The 22,542-nt window shown below is 28.2% G+C and overlaps 1 protein-coding gene and 1 long non-coding RNA gene across 2 annotated transcripts in view; both read left to right on the top strand.

Moving 5' to 3' along the window:
- Nucleotides 1-7,227: 7,227 nt before the first annotated feature.
- On the top strand, nucleotides 7,228-10,517 carry LOC136084256 (uncharacterized). The gene is made up of 5 exons (XM_065804340.1): nucleotides 7,228-7,614; nucleotides 7,845-7,928; nucleotides 9,037-9,210; nucleotides 9,937-10,050; nucleotides 10,340-10,517. The coding sequence occupies exons 1-4, from the start codon at nucleotides 7,259-7,261 to the stop codon at nucleotides 10,022-10,024; spliced, it is 702 nt and encodes a 233-aa protein (XP_065660412.1). The 5' UTR covers nucleotides 7,228-7,258; the 3' UTR covers nucleotides 10,025-10,050; nucleotides 10,340-10,517.
- A 5,762-nt stretch (nucleotides 10,518-16,279) lies between these two features.
- Nucleotides 16,280-22,542, top strand: part of LOC136083721 (uncharacterized) — a 12,530-nt gene continuing 6,267 nt past the window's right edge. Inside the window, exon 1 of the long non-coding RNA XR_010640018.1 lies at nucleotides 16,280-19,233. This is a non-coding gene — a long non-coding RNA (uncharacterized LOC136083721). The remainder of the gene's footprint in view (nucleotides 19,234-22,542) is intronic.

The following is a 22,542-nucleotide window of genomic DNA, read 5'->3' as shown; positions in this document are numbered from 1 at the left end:
GTACTAGCTCATCAAAAAAAAATTATTTAGCTTATTAAATTCCAATATTTGATACTTGTTCTTATATCAATAGTTTATATTGATAATTTATTTTTTATATCTGAACTTAAAAATTAAAAAAAAAAACTTTATTTCAATATTTTTCTTGACGTCATTATGGTACTCCGTTCAACATACAAAGCTAGTTAATTAGGATAAAATGACCTATATCTGGCTGTTTCCATATCCTGGCTGATTTTTCAAAGAATCTTTAATGTATTGATTGCTTTGAAGTAAAAATACAATATTTAGACTTTATAATAAAGAAATATGCAGTTTAAAGTACTTATTGCTTCGTTATCTGCTTTGAGAACATTTTTTTTTAATTTCATAAATATTATATTCTGTAAACTCGATGTTTGGTATTTTCAAAGTTTTCCTAATTAGAGGAAAATCTTTGTTTTTATGTTAATCAAAGATGTTCATAAAAACATTAGAATAAGTTTTGAAAAATGTTTCAAAATAATATTTTAATTCAATTTTGTCTTGGCTTTTAGTTAATAATTAAGATATTTAATTCCAATAATGAAACTAAATAATAACCATTATTAACAATAGACACGACGAGAACGTAAGCCAGAGCCATCTATCAAAAAAGTTCCACTACTTGCTGTGCCTTTTTGCAAGTTCCACTACTTGCGGTACTTGTTTTTTGCAAGTTCCATTACTTGCAGTACTTTTTAAAATTGAAAGTGATATGACCCAGCTTATAAATATTTTACCATGTTTTGACTCTAGGTGCCTAGTTTGCCATTGCATAAGTATTATGACATTTAGCAGCATTTAAATTATGAAAATATTAATTCGCCCAACACAACATCAGCAACCAGCTGGATCTTTTTCATACAGTAGTCAATAGCTTCAGAATCAGTTTCATCTTTAGTCCAATATGAAATAGTGTAAATGATGTTGTTCTGTGTTTTTTTAAGTTTTTCCACTCTGCCATCATACGAGACTGTCATTGTTGAAATCATATCGTACCATTCATGACATAGATTTCTGTCAACAATGTTTTCACACATAACATCATTTAAATCATGAACTCGCTTAGTAGAAAAGTTTTGAAACAAATTCAGAGTTTCACTGATAGTTAGTAACGATAACTGTCGCTCTAATTGTTGCTATTCTTTTTCATCCATTTTTTGTCGTTTATCAGTCTATCCTTTAGAAATTTCAGTTTTACTTTCTGCATGTTCGAGTCGATTTTTTATTCAATTTTTTCGTGCTGCCTGAATAGCCCATTTAATAGCCTTTTCTCTAGAAAAGTCATCATGATTGTCAAGATAATCCACAGTCCTATTCTTCTTGGTTCTTAACTTGCAACATATATAGTCAATTGTTGTATTAGGAGATCTTTCTTTAGCAGCACTGAACATTATCATTAACTCCTCACTGTGTATGTTATGAAGCCGTGCACTTGCTGTTTCCACTAGAAGTTCCTGTGTAATTGTAATGGAAAAATAACGCTTATACTGCCTATTCAAAACCTCATTTATTGCAATGAGACAAGCCTTAGTTATAGCAGTAACCTGGGCATCATATGTACATATTTTTTTTATTGGTTGTTAAATATTTGGAAGGAGAGTATTTCCAAAAATGTCTGTTTCTCTGCAAAAGATTGCATCTGGATTACATTTGCAATCTTCAACTGTTTGCACAAGTTTTTTAATTATTGCAATACCACCAACAAGATCAAAAGTTGCACTTTCAGATGATACATAAAACGTTTTCATCCAGGGTCTTGTAAGAATTTTTCCAAATAATGCAAGCACGCGCATTTGTTTTACTGCAGTTGCATTACAAAATGCTTCCCGCAGAATTTTTTGTAAAGTTTTTCGCTTGACTGCTCCAATTGTCAAAAAATTCATAAATTTTGTATAGTGTTTTACAAAAGCAAAACAAGTATGGAACAGAATATGAAGACGGTTTCCACGATACCTTGGAATAATACCTTGTGGTAATTCATTATTGTCTAAAAAAATCACAAATCCTTGTGGATCGCCTTTAACGTCTTTACACCTCATCTTATTCATAGCCAAAACAACTTTGATTGCCATGCAATCATACCCACGTAGTTGGCAAGTTTCAATTTCCAGTGACTTCATTGCTAAACGACATGAAGTAGCAATTGTGTTGAGATGGTGCAAATGGCAGTTTAGCTCATTAAGATTTTTAGCCCAGATTTTATTAACTTTTGTAATTGTAAGATGGTTAACCGAAACTCTTTCAGACATTGTGTTTCATATATTTGAAATGATCAAACAACGAGATTCATCGTAGGGCTTTAAATGAAACTCTGAATATGCTAAAGCAGTATGATCAACTTCATTACATATGTGGTTTGCATAATCAACAGCTGCCCCACCCGGTAATTGGTCTTGAGCAATAACCTGGCATTCATTTTTTGACATTAAGCGAATACTGTTGACATGAACACCTTCTGGCGTTTTTGCATCAAACGCAAGAGTAAGATAATTATTATTGATGGTCCATTTTTCTACTTGGAGGTCCGCAATACTGCCGAGCTCACGAGCCATTTGGTCAACAGTACTACGGCGAGGAATGTGAGAAAACGAAACATCTAAATATTTACTAATTTTGTCCAGTAAAAATGGAATATTAGCTGTTGGGACGTAATTTATTTTTCAAGTCTCTATTGGCAGCACTTAAAGTTTTAATTATTTGTTCTTTTCTTTGAGAACTTTGTCAGAAAACTTTCAATTTATATGGAAAGCTGAGTAGTTTTTCTTTCACAAAAGCTATCTTCTTACGATTATCTATGGATGAACTAGCTAATTTACAAGACAAATAAGACAACCTGGCTTTTAATTTTTGTTTTCTAGGACTTAATATTTCTTTTGAAGGTGGCCTAGTTTTTGAATTTTTTCTACTGCCTTTAGGTTCATTACTTATCAGAGATGTAAAACTAATGTTTTCTGGTGATTCCCCAAAGGAAGAACATGCAACATTGTAAATACTACTGGAGATAGGCTGCAATGCAAGTGTCAAAGTTTTATCGCATGGAAACGGCTTGTTGCAAAATGAAACCAAACTTTCTTTTTTAACTTTAAAATATTTTGCCCATTTTTTTGGCTTATTTCACCAGATTTTTAACTTGATTTTTAGTTGGTGGTAATGTTGAAATATTCATTCACTTTGGCAACAGTTTTTTTTATATAACCCTCCATTGAGAGTAAAAAGTAAAAGTATATTCCCATCGGTACACACAATGTTTGTTCCTGATGATAAAGTAAAGTTATCTACTAAATATTTCTTGAATACTCTAAAAAATAAATTTGTAATATACTTTTTTTTTTTTCATATTATACCTTAAAAGATTAAAATTAAGTTATAATAAAAAACACATTTTACAGTTATTAAACTACAGGGATTGAAATAACCTTTGCAATAAGCAACAAAATAAAACAAACACAATTAAAAATAAGGTTTTAAAGTTGCACAATGCTCATAAATCCTTAAATAACTGTTTCATTATACAAAATAAGTTTTTATCATTAACAAATAAATGAAAGTTGACATAATAATTCTGAAATACCACAATATAAATTACAATTTCATCATAAGAAATCGTATAAAAATTAAAATCATCTTAACAACAAAAAGTTTTAGGATCCTGGAATTAATTTTTTCCGTTCAATAAACAAACATAGCTAAAAACATTTGACAACAACTGTGGTAGACAATTTTCAAGTTTAAACAATTTCCATTTCATGCACTAATTTTCATATTGTCCGTAAATATTTAAATTATCTAAAGAGAAAAATAAACATGAATAAAAAATTAAACATTTACACAGTTACATACTTAAATAATTTTTTTTTCAACAAATCTAAAATAAATCATTAAAAAATATTTTGTTATAATAAAAAATGTTTAATAAAAAGACATCAAAACAAGCCTGAAGATATACAAATCTTGTTTTTATTGAACGGCAAATACATTAAATAAGCAATAGTGATACTTAAAAAAAGAGATTTTCCACAAAAAAGTTTTAGAGCTTTAACAAAAAAACCATTATTTCCACTAAAAAGTTTTAGTGCTTTAACAAAATATAAATTAAATAATTGATAATAATCTAATCACTGCAATCTTTATAAATATAAAAATGATGTGATATGTTTTTAAATAATATTAATTTAAAATTAATTAATATTTAATTGCAAGTAAGATTTAACCATTAAATAACGATTCAAAAATGAAATACCAAACTTGATTTTGACGCAATTACACATATATAATTTTTACATATTAATAACAATTTTTTTATTAATACCTTCCCTGCCTCTACCGCCACTTCCACTTCTACCACCTCTTCCGTTCCGACCACCTTTGCATGGAGACTTGGAAGGCCATTTAAAAGATGGTCTGTCCTCACCCCCATAATGGACTCATTTTTAAAAAAGATCTGTTGGTATACGGCCCTGGGTGGTTATACCTATATCTTCTATAATCGACATAAGAAAGTCCTAAAAAAATTAGTGATATATATTTGAATATAATAGTTATTTGATACAAATAATAAAAAATACTTGGATAAAGATTACAAGGAAAAACAGACTTTTTCAATATTTGCTATAGTTTTAAAAGTACATTTTTATACGAATCTGTAGTATTTCCAGTACATGTTACCACATTTCAAGGACATGGTAATGGAAAAGTACCAGATGTAGAGGCTACTAAATTTATATTAGTACAAAAACTAGAAATTTGTAAAGTTAATATTTTATCTAGCTGAAATCCTATTTAAAAGAACGGTAAACAATTAAATAGAAAATTACAAACCTATCGACGGAGATTTAGATGCAACTAAAGATTAATACAAAAAAAAGTTAATAAGTTTAAATTAAAAACATTATTAATAAAAAAAATATAAGTAAATGATTTGAAATTTTTTTAAAATGAAACAAGTTTATTTAAGAAACTACTAGTTTTAATTTCTTACTCATGAAGTCACTTGTTTCATAAGTATAGCCTGAGCCGGATCCAGCATTTTTTAGTCTTTGAGATAGCTAACTTCCAGACACGGAGCAAACGCCAAACATTTATATGTTTATACTTATGTCAAATAAGGATGCTTTGCAAAAAGTTGCGATGAATGGAGGCTGAGAACAAAAAGCCCCAAATTTCGTGCCTCCCACTCCCCCAAATGTGAGAGCAACAAGTTGATAAAATATTTTTTTTACTTTTTTTAACTAGACTTATATTCATCGATAAGTTTTAAATTTTATAGTAAAATATTTTAGCTTTCAAAAATTATGACCATATAAAGTTTAAACCCCCTCAATTTAAGAGGGTTGTAAATTTTATGTATCATTTGTTTTGAACGCTGAAAGATAATACTATGAAACTTAAAATTTATCGATGAATATAAGTCTAGTTAAAAATAGTACAAAAAATATTTCATCATCATGTTGCTCTTACGTTTGGGGCAAGGGGGTACAAATTTTAGGGCTTTTTTATTCCCAGCCTCCAATCATCGCATTTTTTTGCAAAGCATCCTTATTTGACATAAGCATAAATATATAATAGTTTGGAGTTTGCTCCATGTCTGGATGTTAGCTATCTCAAAGAACAAAAAAAGCTGGTTCCGGCTATGTTAAATATTAAATTATATTTATTCTGTACATATCCTTGGAAGTAGATGACAACGTTGGCTTGAATTTTGTTCAATATAAAAATAGTACGCTTTGGTACTGTAAAAGTAAGGTTATCAAGGCTATTTCATGTTGGCAGTAACAATATCATTGTGAATTTTATTTAACGCTTATTTAATCAGAGAAAAATCTTGGCTTAGAGCTATACCTATAACCAGGGGTGGCGCCAGCATTTTTTGGTCTTCGAGATTACTAACTTCCAGACATGGAGCGAGCTTTAAACATTTATATAATTATACCTATGTCACACAAGGATGCTTTGCAAAATATTACGATGATCGTAGCCTGGAAACAAAAAACCCAAAATTTTAGCACTCTTGCTGCCCCAAACGTGAGAGCAACAAGTTGATGAAATATTTTTCGAACTATTTTTGACCTAGACTTGTATTCATCGATAAATTTTAACTTTCATAGTAAAATATTTTAACGTTTAAAAAATATGATCATATCAAGTTTAAATCTCCCTTAATTTGAGAGAGTTGCAAGTTTAAATTCGTCCAAAATTTTTGAGGCTTTTCTGTTTTTTTTTTATTGTTTATAATTCACCTCTCCAAGGCCGAGAAGGTCAACAAAAATGAGGAAGCTTTTAAATGTCTTTTAATCGTCTTCTAAACATTCCTACGTATAGAACGTTTCAAAGACGTTTAAAAAACGTTTAAAAGACATTTAAAACTTAACTTTCAAAAACAAATGGCCAAAGGGTTGTACTACCCTCTCTCAACTCTTTAATTCCGAAACACGAACCTTGACGAACAAGGAAGCTGCGCGGAGAAACAAGTTTAACGCGGTACTACCAGGGACGTGGTGGGAATCGATCTGGAAACCTCTCGCATATAAAGCGAGCGCTCTATCACTACATCAATATTGCATCAAATGAGAGCAGAATGTTAATTTTCTATTATGTTTCTGATAAAGAAGAATTTTTCTTTTTACAATAATGTTTTATACATTTTTTATAATATTTTGAAAATTATCAAGATGCTTAAATCACAAAAACAAAAATACACTCAACGTCTTAGTGAGGACATTCGTTTTTTTTTTTTAAATTGCTTTACTTTAAATGGCAAAAAACAAAATTTATAAACAAACTAAACTTTATATTTTTAATTTTGTTTTAAAAGTTAGGCTTCATAAAATGCAGATCCAATTATTTTGATAAATTTTTTTTTAAATGTAAAAACTTACTAAAAAAAAACCGGAAAAAATATAACCTGACGTAAAAATATCTAAAATCTTCTATATTTTCTATTTCTGAAAAAAACTGAACTGAGAAAGAGTCATAAAAAAAACTTAAATAAAAATAACATTAAAAAACTAAAAAAGAATTTTCTCTAATAATTTATTTGATATTACAAAATTACAAAATAATTACAAATATATTTAACATTACAAAATAGCAATAAATATATTTAAAAAGTAACTCAAAATTGATTCTTATTAAAAATTAGACGTTGATAAATGACGTCAAATTCGATTATAATGTAAAGTTAAAATTTATTAGTTTGTCACTCGAAATTCAAAAATCGCGATTAAGGTTTTTTATAATGAGTTTTAAAAATATTTTTCAATCTTTTAAAGAAAAGTATGATTTTATAAAGAATAAGTTAAAAAAAGGTAACATCTTTTCGAAAAAAAGCGGTTACTCGAATAAACAATGTGAACCAATTCTTATAAAATATAATAGAAAAAGTTTTGAAGAGATATCAAACAGTTGTACATCGTATCACCCCACTATAAGGTGTGGTTCAGAAAATGAGGATATTTATATTCCGAGCAAAAGTTTACTGTTGTTGAAATATGAAAGATTAATTAAGAACATTGACTGCATAAAGCAGTTCAATTGCGATCATGTGAATAACACTTTTTATTCCTACGTGGTTTGTTCGGAAACTTCGGCCAGGTAAAAATTTTAGAAATCATTTTATAAATATTGTTGAATCTCAGTTTTAACTTTTACTGCGCATCTTTTTTATAAATTATACGTAATTTAAAATATTTAATACATCTTTTCTATTTATATTGTTCAAAAATAAATAAACAGTCCAATAATTGCTTAAATTTTCATAAAAAATGTACTTCCTTTTTTTGTCGACGGTTCAGATGTCTATCTTTAATATAATTTATTTTTAGATTTAAAAGAGTTCTGTGGGCAAAGCCCCATCAACCAGTCGGACGTTGGACTAATCCACTACTTTACCTCATATCTAAAAAAAGGTATTGAGCTTTCTGTATCTGTTTTATAATATAATTCATAAAGTAGAATGTAATAAATGCAATTAAATACTGTTTTCTATTACCTCTAAAACTTGTTTGTGTAAATAAGTTCATTTGTTTTATTGTTAAACATAGTTTAAATATTAACTTCAATAAATAATAAAATATCAAACAATCATATTATGTTTTATACTATTAGATACAGTTTTCAGTATTGCAGTTTTTTTTAAACACTTTTATAATTACTTAGCTTACATCGACCATACCTAACCTAAAAGCCAGGTTCAAACAAGTATTCTATTGTCTTATTTTTTTACTTTATACTATAGCATTATTTCTTTATAATACAAAACGTATCTTGCCGTATCATATGTGTGATACCGTCAAATAAATCGAAAGGTCTTGTTTATCCTGATATACTTAAATATCATTTTAATCAGTTTTATCATCAGTTAATTAATTTTGTCCTTTTACTTTTGGTTTAATTTATTAACAGTTTTATTAACATTAATAAAGCAAATAAACCAAGTTTGAAGTAACATGTTGAAATATCTTCTTTTTTGGTTTTTGTGAAACTTAAAGCAAAAACCTCTCCTAATAATATTTTTTCTTTATCAATAAAACAATTGCACAAACGAAGATGCGCTTCTATAAAAAATTTTTTTGTTTTTTGTTTTTTAGCTTAAAAAACAGTTTTACGCGCTTAGTATCTTCAATATATAAAAAAGTTAAAATGCTAGAAATTTGTTGTGAGTTTGTTACGACGCTCTGACAACGTTGTTAAATCAGGTTGTAGCTAAGCACTGGCAAAGGTTGTTCGACTTTGCAAATTATATTTAAACGAAGCCAAATACTGAATATTAGTTAAGCTTTGCTAACAAAGTTTATCGAGTATTCTGTACTCATAAAGTTTTATTCAATAAATGTACTATTTTCTAATCGCTCCACTATTCATTAATTAATTCGATCAACTGTTTGTTAAAATCCAGTTCAAAGTTCAAGTATCTGGATTAAACTTTTTAGTTAATTTTGATTATTCAATATTTAAAAGCTAAATATCTTAAAAAAATATTAGTCATGTTGTTAAATATTTTTTGCTCTTTTAAAGACTCGATGACGATATGAGCTTAGTAGAATCACCCAAACAAAATGTTTCACCCAGCCGAAACAATGTTTGGAAATACACTCCAAAAGAGGATATGTTTACATTGGGGAACAAACATCCTTCGCAACTTTCTGCTGAGCAATATTTGGTATATTTGTACTACAAAGAATATGACAGGTAAGAATTATTTCAGCGTAGTTAAATGTATTGTGAAATGGAATTTCCTTTTTTTTTGTAGATAAACATTAAAAAAATAGAAAATTTATAAAATTAAAAAAAATAATTGTAACAGTTCATCGTGTTTTCTAATTTACACTTTATTAATTTATAGTAATTTATAGTTAAAAGGTTGTAATATAGTTAAAAATTCATCTCACTTGTCATGGACAAGCAAAATTAAGCAAACAATTATGGTATTTGTATGCTCAATTTTCCCCGCGCATATGTTAAAGCACTTTTAAGTTGATGCACTAAGGCGCAATTGCAGTGAAGTTAAGAATACATTGACATAATGGAAACAAAAAACATTTAAGAGCTTGTTCTACATGGGTTCTATTCGGGTACTGTGTGGGATATATGGGAACCAGTATGGAGCCCAAAGGAGGTGGGATATGCGTTTTTTTTTCATTAGGATATCATAATTAATTCTTAGTTGAAAAACCCTTTATACAAAAAGAGTTAAAAGAGATATGATACAGCGTGATCAAAATTTATACATGGATTTGAAAAGTTACAACTTTTTGTACCACATATATAATATTATATCATATTTATAATAAAGTTTAACATATTATTAACCGCTTAGCATTATTTTATAATATTTTATCTATTTTAATTTTTAATTTTGCTAGTTTTTATCTCAATAAAATGATATAAAACGAATTTTTTTAAATCTCTATAAAGAATACACAATACTGCACCATCATCTTCAAAACAAGGTTCCAAACAAGCAAAATGTTGTTATTGTTCCTGGCAAGAATCGTTTTTTTAAAAGAAGTTTATATTTTAAAGAAAATGGTATGTCTGTTTTAAAAAAGCTTTCAAATCTTTTTTGTATCATACTGCATAATGAGTGTTCCAATTAGAACAATTCCATATTAATATGATGATTTAATGCTTTTTGCCAATATTTTTTTGTGTCGTTTTTTAAATATTTCAACATGCATTTAATTTCCTATTGTCGGATTGTGTTTTTGAGGGTTCGGGTTTAAAGTTTCCACTACAAGAATTTTTTATTCAAATTTTATATTATAATTTTAACTTAAAAATATATAACTTTTTTTTTTAGTTTATTTATTATTTTTAGAAAAGAAATTAAGAAAATTTGCAATACACTGGAAAAATATATTTAAAGATAGCCACGAATATATTCGAAATGATGTATCATTAGAACACTCATTATATATGTTTGTCTTATAATGTCCTATTATGTTGAATAGTATAATAAAATATTATGTAATTTATATGTGAATTAATTTTTATAAATACAAATGTAGTAATAAAGTATTTGTGTCAAATTTACCCCTGATGGATATATATTGATAAAGTATTAACTACTTTTTTTATATTAAGTTTACATTTATTGATAAGTTTTACTATTTTTCTAATTAATCTTTTCAATTTTAAATATTGTGACCAAAATAGTTTCTACGTCCAATAGGCATATATGTTTATAACTACGTTAATTATATGTCCTTTTAGTTTTATGGCTAGTAACTTTATTTAAAAGTATATTTAAAAACTATATTTAGTAAAGTTTTGAACACGGACGATGCTTTTATATACTAAAAGATTTTTAAAGTTTAATATTAGTTTGTAAATTACCCCATGGGTGGGTTACCTTGATACAGAAAAATTTCTAATTCTTGATACAACACAAATTTCTAGTTTTACTTTAAACAGTCTCACAAGTTCAACCTGTTACCTAGTAGCAAGCAACATTGGCGCAATGTTGGTGCAATATTGATCTCAATATTGGCTAAATATTGTTAGCAATATTGCACTAATTTAAAATGTCTATATTTTGATATATATTGCCAATATTGATTTACAATATTGGCTATACATAAACTGCAATATAACGCCAACATATATATATTTTTTCACAATTATATAATGAAAGCAAGTCAATTTAGAACGAATACAGTTAATACATATAAATATCTACACAGGTGAGTACATGTACATTTATATGAACAGGCTCATACACGCGCATTATTAAAAAGTACAAATTTAATAAAAGTTTTAGCAAATACACTGGATCAGCTAGCAAAGACTTTTTATTTAAATTTTATATACATTTTAACTTGTGGGTTTATAAAAACTTAAAAAGGCAAAAATCTGACCAAGTAAAACTAAAACAAAAGGTAACGCAACTATGATTACAATTATTTTTATAATTTTTTAAATTACTGATTTAATATGGTTTAAAACCTAAGGAATTCTATAAAATGATTTCTCAGAAAAATGACTGCAGTAAAAAATCTAATAAAAACCCATAGTTAACGAAAAAATATCAAGACAAATATTTTATTAAGGGTGTTGTGGTTAACCATTTTGAGAAATTTTTGATTAACGATTAATTGTTTGAAAAAAAAACGATTAATCGATTATTAATCGATTAATTTATGAAATATAAAAATAAAGTTTCTCTTTAATTACACAATATATAGTATTATTTGAGTTTATTTTAATATAAATTAACTTTGTTTCAATGTGATAAAACATACTACTGTAATAAAATGGTTATAATATTATAATGGTTAAAAGAGGCAAAGAATTTTAATTTATATAGTTATTAAAAACATAACAAGTTTTATAACTAATTCGTAATACATTAGCGAAAAAACGTTTCATATAACGTTTTCAAATAAAAATGTTATAAGAAATTTTTAATGCAAGTAAACTAAAATAACGTTTATTTCATGTCCATTTTGTTTCTGTAAAAGATATGAGCGAAGAAAGCATAACCAATCAATAGTTTCATCATTTAAGGATGTTCTTAATTTAGTTACAAAAAGCCCTGTCTCACAAAAACATCTTTCAACTTCAACCGACGATGGTGGAATAGTTAACAAAGCATTCTACGTTTGTTCAAATAAATTACTTTTACTTCTTTTGTTAATTTTTAAATATGCTCATTTCTTTTTTAATAGATGCAACGTTATTTTGAAAATTTACTACAGTTTAAACATTCGTGTTTTTCTTTGACAAAATGCGATTCAATTCTTCTTCTTTTTTTGCAATATTTTCAGTACATTCATGTGTAGCCTCATCTTCTTGATTTAAACTATTTTCATTAACATTCTGATCAATGAGAAATAAACGATGAACAATTTCTTTAATTGTTAGAGCAATGTCGTTTCTTGTTGGTCGTTTTAATATTACATTTTTTTGTGTAAATGCTTTAAGGTAAGTGCTGGGATCATCTAAATATTCTAACAAGCCATCTACATTAATAATTCTACGTTCAATTATTCTTTTACTTACTGCTTCATAGAATTTCATACCAGTTTCATTTGATTGAGTTTTCAATTTAGAAAGTAAAAATTCAAATACTTTTAAAGCATCAATTATATTGCATTCTCGCTTTCCCAATTCAAGTGAACTTACCTCAATAGTTTTTAATGATTCTACAATTTCCTCAACCTGCTTAATTTCACAATTTGTTGGATATAAATGAATAACTGACAAATTTATTAGTACTGATTTTATTATTTATTTCACCTCATAGAACCGCTTTAACATTGCCAACATTGAGTTCCAGCGTGTACGTACATCAACTATCATCACTTTTTCTTATCTCAGTTTTTCTTGACACTCTCTTTGCAGAAAATCATTATTTACAAGTGATTTTCTTAAAAAAACGAGCAATTTTTCTAATTGTATTTATTGTTGATGAAAAACCTTGAACAAGTTCGATTTCATAATTGGCTAGAGCTAATTCAATCCAATTTTATCCTTCGCCATATTTCAATGTCTTCCTCATCATCATCATCATCACATTCGCTATTTTTTGAAGAGTTATAAAGTTCTATTTCAAAATATTCGTCATCAGGTTCTACTAAATTTGTATGATTAGCATATAAAACATCTACCACAGCCAAATGTATGCCATGACTATGACAAATTTGATGATAAATACCCATCAATCGTCCCATTTTTTCATTACAGACAAATTATCTGTTATAACAGCGATTATGTGGTTTTTGAGCTGCAAACCGAACTCGCCTAGTTTTTTATTAACAATCTCAACTGCCTTGGTAGCTTGCATTGTGTATTTTACTCTTATCATACCAATACTAATCACATTTCCGTTTTTCATATTGATATTCATACACATATAACGTCAATTTTTTTTGGAGCTCCACTCGTCTCATGATAATGAAAATCTCTCATCATCTTCTATTCTCTTTTTTAAATCACTTTTTAGTTTTTTTCTAATCTTGTCAGCATACTCAAGTGTAATACTCTTAATTCCTTGTTTTGTTGATGGCAATTTTAAGCCTTGAGCTTTCTATCCTTTCATATTTTCTTCACTATTTGCTAAAGTTGAAAACGGTATTTTATCTAAATCTGTTAACTTTGCATGAATTAATCCAGGACAAGAATTTCGTTTTTGAAAATAGGATGAAACTATCTTTTGAGAATTACTTTGTGCAACTAATGAGCTTCCTGAAGCAGGCTCTAATAGAATGTCGTGTTTGTGTTGCATGTGGTACATTAAGGATGTAGTTGATATATGCGATTTAAATTTGGTGTCACAATGCTTGCATTTTAAAGTTCGTGAATTGTTTTTATTTTCTAATAAATGAACCCAAACCTTAGTTGTTGTTTTTTTTGGCTGCACCCATATATCATTGCTGTTGCATATGTATAATAAATCTTAAAATTATAATATAATTGATAAAAATCTTTGCAAGTACACTATAATTCAAAACAGAACACACATTCCCACGAAAATACAGTCAGAAAGATTATTATCAACAATACCATTATAAAGTAAAACACGGGGATTAAAGTTTTTTTAAAGTAATAAATGTAAATATTCAAGATATTCTTGGAAATTATGGCTTATTTAGTTAGTTTCCGTGGTTTAACATGAAACAGTTACTAAATCAAGTGTCGACGATCCGGTGCATAAATGCGGAAAAACTCTAAAGTGCTTAATTTTATATAAAACCTAATCCTAATATAAAATGTCGATTAATCGTTCTAATTGTTCAAATAATCAATTAATTAATCAAATCAAAATATAAACGATTATTCAATTAATCGATAACAGCCTTATTATTTAATTAACAAAATTTTGTTAAGTACGCATATAACTACAAAGATGTCAATATTAAAATGCTAATGAGACAAAATTGGCATATCAATATTTGCTAGTATGAGCATGCCAATATAACTCCAATATTGGCATTCTAATATTGGACAAACAATATATATTGTTTGTCTAATAATAGAATTATAGATTGTTAAATATATTGTTTGTCCAATACTACAATATATATTGGCCAAACAATATATATTGTTTGTCCAATTTTAGAATGCCAATATTGGAGTTGTATTGGCATGCTCATAGTGGCAAATATTGAAATGCCAATTTTGTCTCATTAGCTTATTAATATTAACATATCTTTGTAGTTCTATATAGAAGCAATATCAGCATGCATATACTTTCCAATATTAATATGTCAATATTGGCGCAATACTTTTACCATTATTAGCGCAATATTGTATATCTTGTCCGATATTGGCCAAGATACCCAATATTGCACCATTATTGCACCAATATATCTTTCTACGAGGGTTTGTTTTGGTAGTTTATAAATTTAGTTTTGTAGGTAGTATTTATTCGATGAATTAAACCAATCAACCAATATTTCTTTTTTTCAGGCCTCTAAAAACTTGAAAAATGCAATTAATTTAAAACACCACAAAATTTCTAAAACTAATTTCTAGTTTAGTAGGTAGAATTAAATAAGCTTAACGAGCGCACTATGCGTCGCTCTAATTCAAAATGAGGAAATTAGGCATATAAATAAAAATGCATTCAATATATATTTTTTAATAATATTATTTAGGTTACCCAAGAAGTGCGGCCGTGGCGCAGTGGTTAGAGCGCTTGCTTTATAAGCAGGAGATCCAGGTTCGAAACGAGCTCTGACAACTTTCGCGTCACGGTAAGGAAGGAGGCGTTAACTTCCTGGTTAAATGCACTTCCGCAGTGCTCTGTGACAAGACCGATATGACTTCTTGGGGCACCTAAAATAAAAAAAATAATAATAATAATAAAAAAAGAAGTCCTTAAGGTTTTATCACAGAGCACCGCGGATGAGCATTTATTCGGAGGTTCACGCCTCTAACCGATGACGCAAAACTCGCCTAAAGTTTTTAACCATGAGTAAATTGTTTCTGAGGCAAGTGTACTACCGCTAAGACTCGGCTGCTCAGAATTTATTTTCAGAATATTAAGCTGATATTTTCACAAGACATCGAACTTTCGTTTTTATTTCTGTATAAAAAAAATCTCTTATTCAAAATTTCAAACATTTACATAATTGCAAAATTTCACCATTAGTTTTGACTTGATCATCTCGAATACAAATTTAAAGTTAACATCCCAGCCAACATTGGAAGGCGGGTACCGTATGGTTTTTGTCTGGGCTTACAGGAACGGGAATTTGACGTGTAAGTGTTTTGGTTTCCGGACGGCGCATATGATAAATAAATCCAGCAAATTTGCTTGATTGGGTTTTATCTGGTTTTTGTCAGGGTGGAAGGATCTGGGGATATGATGGGTTTCCCAAAATATTCCCAAAAGGTTTAAACCGATAATTAAAAAAATCATAACTAAATATAAAAAAATAAATATCCATATGTCTAACTTCGGGATTTTTATAAAATAAAAGTTAAGCCGATTTATTTGTTTACTATTTTAATCAGCCATTATCGGGCAGAAAACGGTTGGCAAAAGAAACTCAGATGTCGATCAAAGTCCACTTGTAATTATGCGTAATTCGCTTAAGGTATAATTATGCAAAACAAGGTATAATTATGGAAAGCTGCAAAAATTATTTTACTAATCTTTTTGTTACCAAGTCAACAATCTAAATGAGTTAAAAAATGTTTTGTTAAATACATCAAATATTGTTTTGATAAATCTATAAAAATAGATATTTAAACTTTTATTTATTTATTTTTTTAAAAAAAGTAAATAGTCTATGAAAAAATATGATTTTTCTATAGACGATACGGAAATTTCCATGATGGAACTTTGCGTAAAAGCGTTTTTTGATAGAATTGGAAATGGAATGGAAATGAAAATGGAAACTCTTTTTGTTATTATTTTTCGTTACATGAAACATGCGTTTCTTGAATAGAATAGAATTTTTTAAAAGGAAACTCTACTAAAAAATGATCATATATATTAATGGTTAATTTGATAACCGAATAATAGTGACCTCTAGTAACCAAATGGTCTTATCCAGATATAAGATAAAGATTTAATGTGTTGGTTCCCTATTTCCTGCCTAAGCAGTGGCGTAGCATGGAATTTTGTGTCTAGGGTAATAATGAAAAAAATTGGCCTTTTTAACAATAACTTTTTTTTTTTTTGTAAATGCAATGCATTTTAGTGAAGCTGCACCGAGCAGTGAACGCCTTAGAGATGAATTATAAATTAAAAAGAGTTTAGTAGAGTGAGATAAAAGTACAAAAGGACAGATGTCCAGTAGAAAACAAAGAGCCTCAAAGTAGAAAAATACTAAAAAACTGATAAGTCAAATGTTGTAAAAATTGCAAACAGTAAATATCATATAATGTAGAGAGTAAATTCGTGACATTATTTCTTTTGTCTTGCTAAAGTATTTATTTAATTCAATTATTTTTATCACAAAATAGTAAATTCTTGTGCTGCATATGGATGTTCTAGTAGATATATAAAACGTGGCACGAAATCCTTTTATAAATTTCCTTTTTAAAATTCTGAATTATATAAAAGATGGATTGTTGTTTTGACACGTGAAAATTTTCTTCCATCCAAACACACCTGTATCTGCAGCGACCATTTTTTAGAATCAGACTACAATTATTGTATCCCAGACAAAAAAAATCCAAATCCTGATCATCATCAAAAGCCTATTTTAAAATGTAATGCTGTGCCATCAGTTTTTATATTTTCTACAAATATTCGAAAGACAAAAAAGAAACTCCCATCAATACGAACATCAGTAAATTCATTATCTAAATTTGATCCTTTATCGAAAAAAACAAATTTTGATGTTTTTTTCGATAAATGATCAAATTTTCAAATTCAACACATAATGATCAGCCAGAAAGCACTATCGAAAAAAATGACCACACCAGTCAATCTCTAACACAATCTATAAGTTCTTTATTACCAGCAAAAGAAAAATTTAAAAAAAAAGTGAAGGGTTTACAACAAAAATTAAGAAGAAAAAAAAAGAAAATATTTTCTTTACAAGACATGGTTTCCCTTTTAAAATCTAAAAGTTATTTGACTACTGATGCTGCCACTGTTTTAAGCGAAAATTTTTCTGGACTCTCATATAAAATCATTAAGAACTAATTTTCAAATTAAAAAATGTTAAACCAAAAGGTCACAGATACAACTATGAAGTGAAAAAATCTGCTTTAACTCTTTATTTTTATTCTCCAAGTGCGTATAACTTTCTTCGGTCAATGTTATATCTTCCTGCTGCCAGTTCAATATCACATTGGACATCATCTGTAAATTGTAATCCGAACTGAACATGCTAACAATATCATGTTCAATCTTTGACCAAAAAATATGTATGTATTGACTGTATAGTCACTAAATTGATCGTCTGCGATTCTAATCATCTTTAATTCCAAGAATAAGGAGGTTAAAATTGCCAATATCTTTTCATATGAATGTGATTGCTAAAAGCTTTTTGCCCGATATAATAATGGCTTCCAACCCATTAAATTGGCTTCACTAAAAATGATGAAGTTAGTTATCTAGTTATTTATATCATTGAACAAAACTTACTTGATTGTTGCCATTTATAATTTGTATTGTGCGTGAAATAATTTTAAAACTTTAATTTTTGTGCATTATACGTTTGTATAAATTATATTTACATTGTATTCAAACAGAAGTTATTTTCGGTGTAATTTTTTACTGTGAAACTCCATTAAAAAGACGTTGTTTTAGAATTTCACTTATTTATTACCATTATAAAAGAATATTTTTATATATTTTTTTAATAAATTTACAAAGTTTAACAGTAACTATTGAACATGTAGTAACTATTCCATTGAGACACTGTTTGCATTTTTAAAATGATCAAAATATATAGTTTTGTTTCTGCTAGTGATGGTAATAACTGCTTTGAGGTTAATCAAAATATTGGTTTTGTCAGAAACCTTTAAAAAGTGCAAACAGGCTAATGTTGTGATGGATATGTTATATTTAGAGAATTTAAAGCTTTTAAATTGTTTTTACAGATCCACTCTTTTCCATCGATTTTTCTATATTTTATGCAAGCAAAATGACTGATGTTAACTAAGTACTTAGTTAACATCAGTGGGTAAACTTAGGTTTACCCACCATCAGTTATAAATATTAGGTGTTTACATATAAATGCAAAAAATGACTTTATTGTTATGCAGCAAATGCATTTTTTAATTATTGATATTTTTTGACTTTGATTTAAAATTGTACGCTTGTTATAGTAACAATAATATCATAATATACATAATAATAACTTATACTTACAATACTTATACTTGGTAATATTTATAATACTTAACTTATGTTTACAATACTGATAAAATTTGTATCGATATGAACTTTTGCATTCAAACTTTAATTATATAACTTTAATTTAACTTGATAGCTTTAAAATAATTTACAATAACTACTAAACAGATAATAGTTATTATATAAATCATGACCATATGCTTTTTTAAGTTAAATGCCATTTTTTTTTCCATAACTTAATTTTTGGGATAAAAATATAAAGTTCCATTTTAAAAAAGCAAAAATAGGTCTTATATGATATGTATCTAATGTATATCTTGTATTTTGCAGCATGTTCAAGAATATTTCTGCTTGGTGCACACTGACTGTTGATAATATTTGCATTCTGATATGAGTTAAAGTGACTTCAACAACCAGAATCTATTTTTGATTAATATAAGTAATGACAGGTTAGTAAAATTAGTTATAATAGTTATGGTAATAACTTTTATTTATTAGAATTAGTGAGAGAGTTATGTATGATAGAATTGCTTGAACTTTTGGGGACAAATATAATGATTGGAGTAAATATTACCTTCATTTATTACCATGATTAGAGTAAGAAAATATTTTTTTTCTCTAAAGAATATTAGGCAAAAGTCAATATTTTCCTATGTATTAAAATTGATAAAATAACACGTATTAAAAAAAATTATGTAATATAAAATAAAAGAATTTTGTCATCAAAAGCATTCTGAACAACTTAGTGGTGTGTTAAATAGAATTAAATTTTGACATGGTGACAAAATTTCCTTTAGGCTTGCATTTAGTATGCTTAGGGGTGTGCATAGAGTCATCAACTTATAGTTAAATGGCCCAAATGTTGTAAATTGTCTCAGATTACAGTCAATACTTTATCTGGCGGATTGTTCCAGTTATGTCGTTACATTCCAAAAAACTTTTCTAGAAAACCAAGGTCTTAATTAGATATATAAAATTGGAACGCCACTGAACTTAGACTTTTTTTAGTACACACTTGGCCAGTTGTTTAAAGGGGATGATTTAGCCATAAATCTATTCAAACTTTTTAGTACTTTCAGTTGCAGTTCTAATTTTATAATTTTTTATTTTGTTAAAAAAATATATTGATTTTGCTTGTTAGTTACTAACTTGTTTTGTGCAGTTATTTGGTGAGCTTTACGGTAAGGATCAACTAGTTTACTATATCCATTCTTTAATACATATAGGAAATGATACAGTTAAATTTTAAGTACTTGATAAATGTTCCTCGTTCAAATACAAAACTTTTTCAGATCAATTAAAAAAGCTTGTTCAAAGAACAAAGGGTTGCTCAAATAAACATGTCCAAGGATATAAACAGAAGTTTCGTATTCCTAGTTTTGATGTATCAGTAACCATTGCATTGAGACACTGTTTACAGTATAAATTCATCAAGGGTTAGAATGTTTTGTTTCAGCTAATGAAGGTGATAATTGTTTTGAATTTACAAAAAAAAAAGGTTTAGTTTAAAAGATTTTAAAAAGCAAACGAATTCTGTGACGAATAGGTTATGTTTGAGGAATTTATATATATATATACAGTGGTTTGCATAAATATAGAATCACTTCTTTGTGTGAAATTTTTGTCTTTTTTCACAATTATCTTTGAAACCAACTAATTAATACGATTAAAAGTGTATTAAATTTCTTAATTGATTTTCTATTGAATAGTTTATAATTGGAACTCGTTAAGTTAACCAGTCTTGAGTAATTATTAATTTAATTAGTACATACCTGTATTTCTAATGTAGCAAAAATATAGAGTCAACTAAAATTTAACGACTTAAGTTGAAATATCTAAACAAAATGGTATCCGAGCGATCTAAAATTTGGTGGTTGATTTCTTTCCAACTATATAAACGTTCTTGCGAAAATAAAATAATCATTTTTATATCTTGAGTTATTTGTAATTATAGTAGTTATTTGGTAAAGTAAAAAGACAAAAATGGGCAGAAAAGCTGTTTCAGACAAGGTACGATGGCAAATTTAAGGTCTGCTAAAAGATAAAACAAAAAGCCAACAAGAAATAGCTGGAATGTGCAATGTTTTGCTTAAATGTGTACAAACAACGTTGAAAAACCATGAGCTACATAATATCATTGATGTCAAAGATTTACCAAGGCTTGGTAGGCCTTTAAAGTTAACTTCAAGAGACCAAAGTTATCTCTATCGAAAGAATAGACAAGACCCTAAAATTTCTTACTGCAAACTTGCTGAAGGGTTCAAAAATACGCCTGGTAATGTTAGTGTTAGTAGATGGACTATAGGAAGATGCCTAAATAAATAAGGCTTAGATTGCTTTGTCGCTGCTCAAGAACCACTTTTGCGTGTCTTAGGTGTGGTGTAGAGAAAGAATTCACTGGTCTGTAGAAGACTAGGTTAAATTATTTTCAGCAAGAAATCTAATTTTGAGGTGATAAATTGCAAGTCAAGAATAATCATCAAGAGGCTGGCTGGTGAAAAGTGCAAAGGATACAAGGCAGAGGAGGATCAGTTGGAATATGGGGAGGCTTCTCCCATAAAGGAACAGGGTCAAACAACATTTATAAAGGCAGAATTAACTGGAACAACTACAAAGAGATCCTTGAAAGTAAAATTTTGCCAACAGCAAGAACTTTTTAAGGAAGACAACAACAATGGATTTTTCAGCATGATGGCGCTGTGGCTCACACTGCAATCTTGGTTAAAGAGTGGCTTGATTGGAAAAACATTACGGTTATGCCTTGGCCAGCTCGTTTTCGATATCTCAATCCCATCGAGAACATTTGGGCTTGGATAGACAAGGGGATTGGTCAAAGAGAGCATAGCCAGTGTTGCGGAATTACAGCAGGTGTTACAAAAGCTTTGGAAAAAATTTCCAAGAGAATTATGCATCCGACTAGTTGAATCTATTCCTAGATGTGTTTGTGCATGTGTGAAAGTTTTTTCAAAAAAAAAATCTTAAACTTCTTTTTTGAAAAACCTTTTTTCTTTTTTATAAACTAACTTTATATTTATGCAACCCACTATATATATATATATATATATATATATATATATATATATATATATATATATATATATATATATATATATATATATATATATATATATATTTATATTTATATATGTATATATATATTAGGGCTTGCTATTGTTAATAATTTAAATTATGGGTTCAAACTGCAATCAATCTATCCTCCATGGAGCCTTTATTTTTAAAGACGAGTCAAAAAAATTAGTTATCTGTAAATATTGTTCTAAAGAATTTGCATATCACCAAAGTCTTACAATGCTTCAGTATCATTTGAACAGTAAACACGTGTTCTTCGCAACTACTAGTAAAAATCAAAGCAAGATCGCGAGTTTGTCAAAACAGCTCACAATTGAGGACAGTATTAAATCACAAAATGGCGTAAATAAACAATTATCTGTTGATAAATCAAAGGAAATTACGGAAGCCATTGTTTGCTGGGTTGCCAGTAGCTGTCGACCTCTTAACATTGTTCAGATCAAGGTTTGACGAATGTCATTCGAACAGCAACATCCGACTACAGTTACAATCTTCCCTGTCTAAACACAATTAAAATAAAAATGCAAACACTCTATGAAGATGAGAAGAAAAAAAAAATAGACCTCGTAAACATGGCTACTAGTATAGCAATTACCTGTGATCATTGGTCTTCAATGGGTAATGTCAGAGACCTTGGTTTAACATTTCATTTGATAGTTAACAACTGG

This window comes from Hydra vulgaris, chromosome 08 (genome assembly GCF_038396675.1).
Source record: "Hydra vulgaris chromosome 08, alternate assembly HydraT2T_AEP".
Taxonomy (NCBI): domain Eukaryota; kingdom Metazoa; phylum Cnidaria; class Hydrozoa; order Anthoathecata; family Hydridae; genus Hydra; species Hydra vulgaris.
This window is presented reverse-complemented; position numbering and strand designations above follow the sequence as displayed.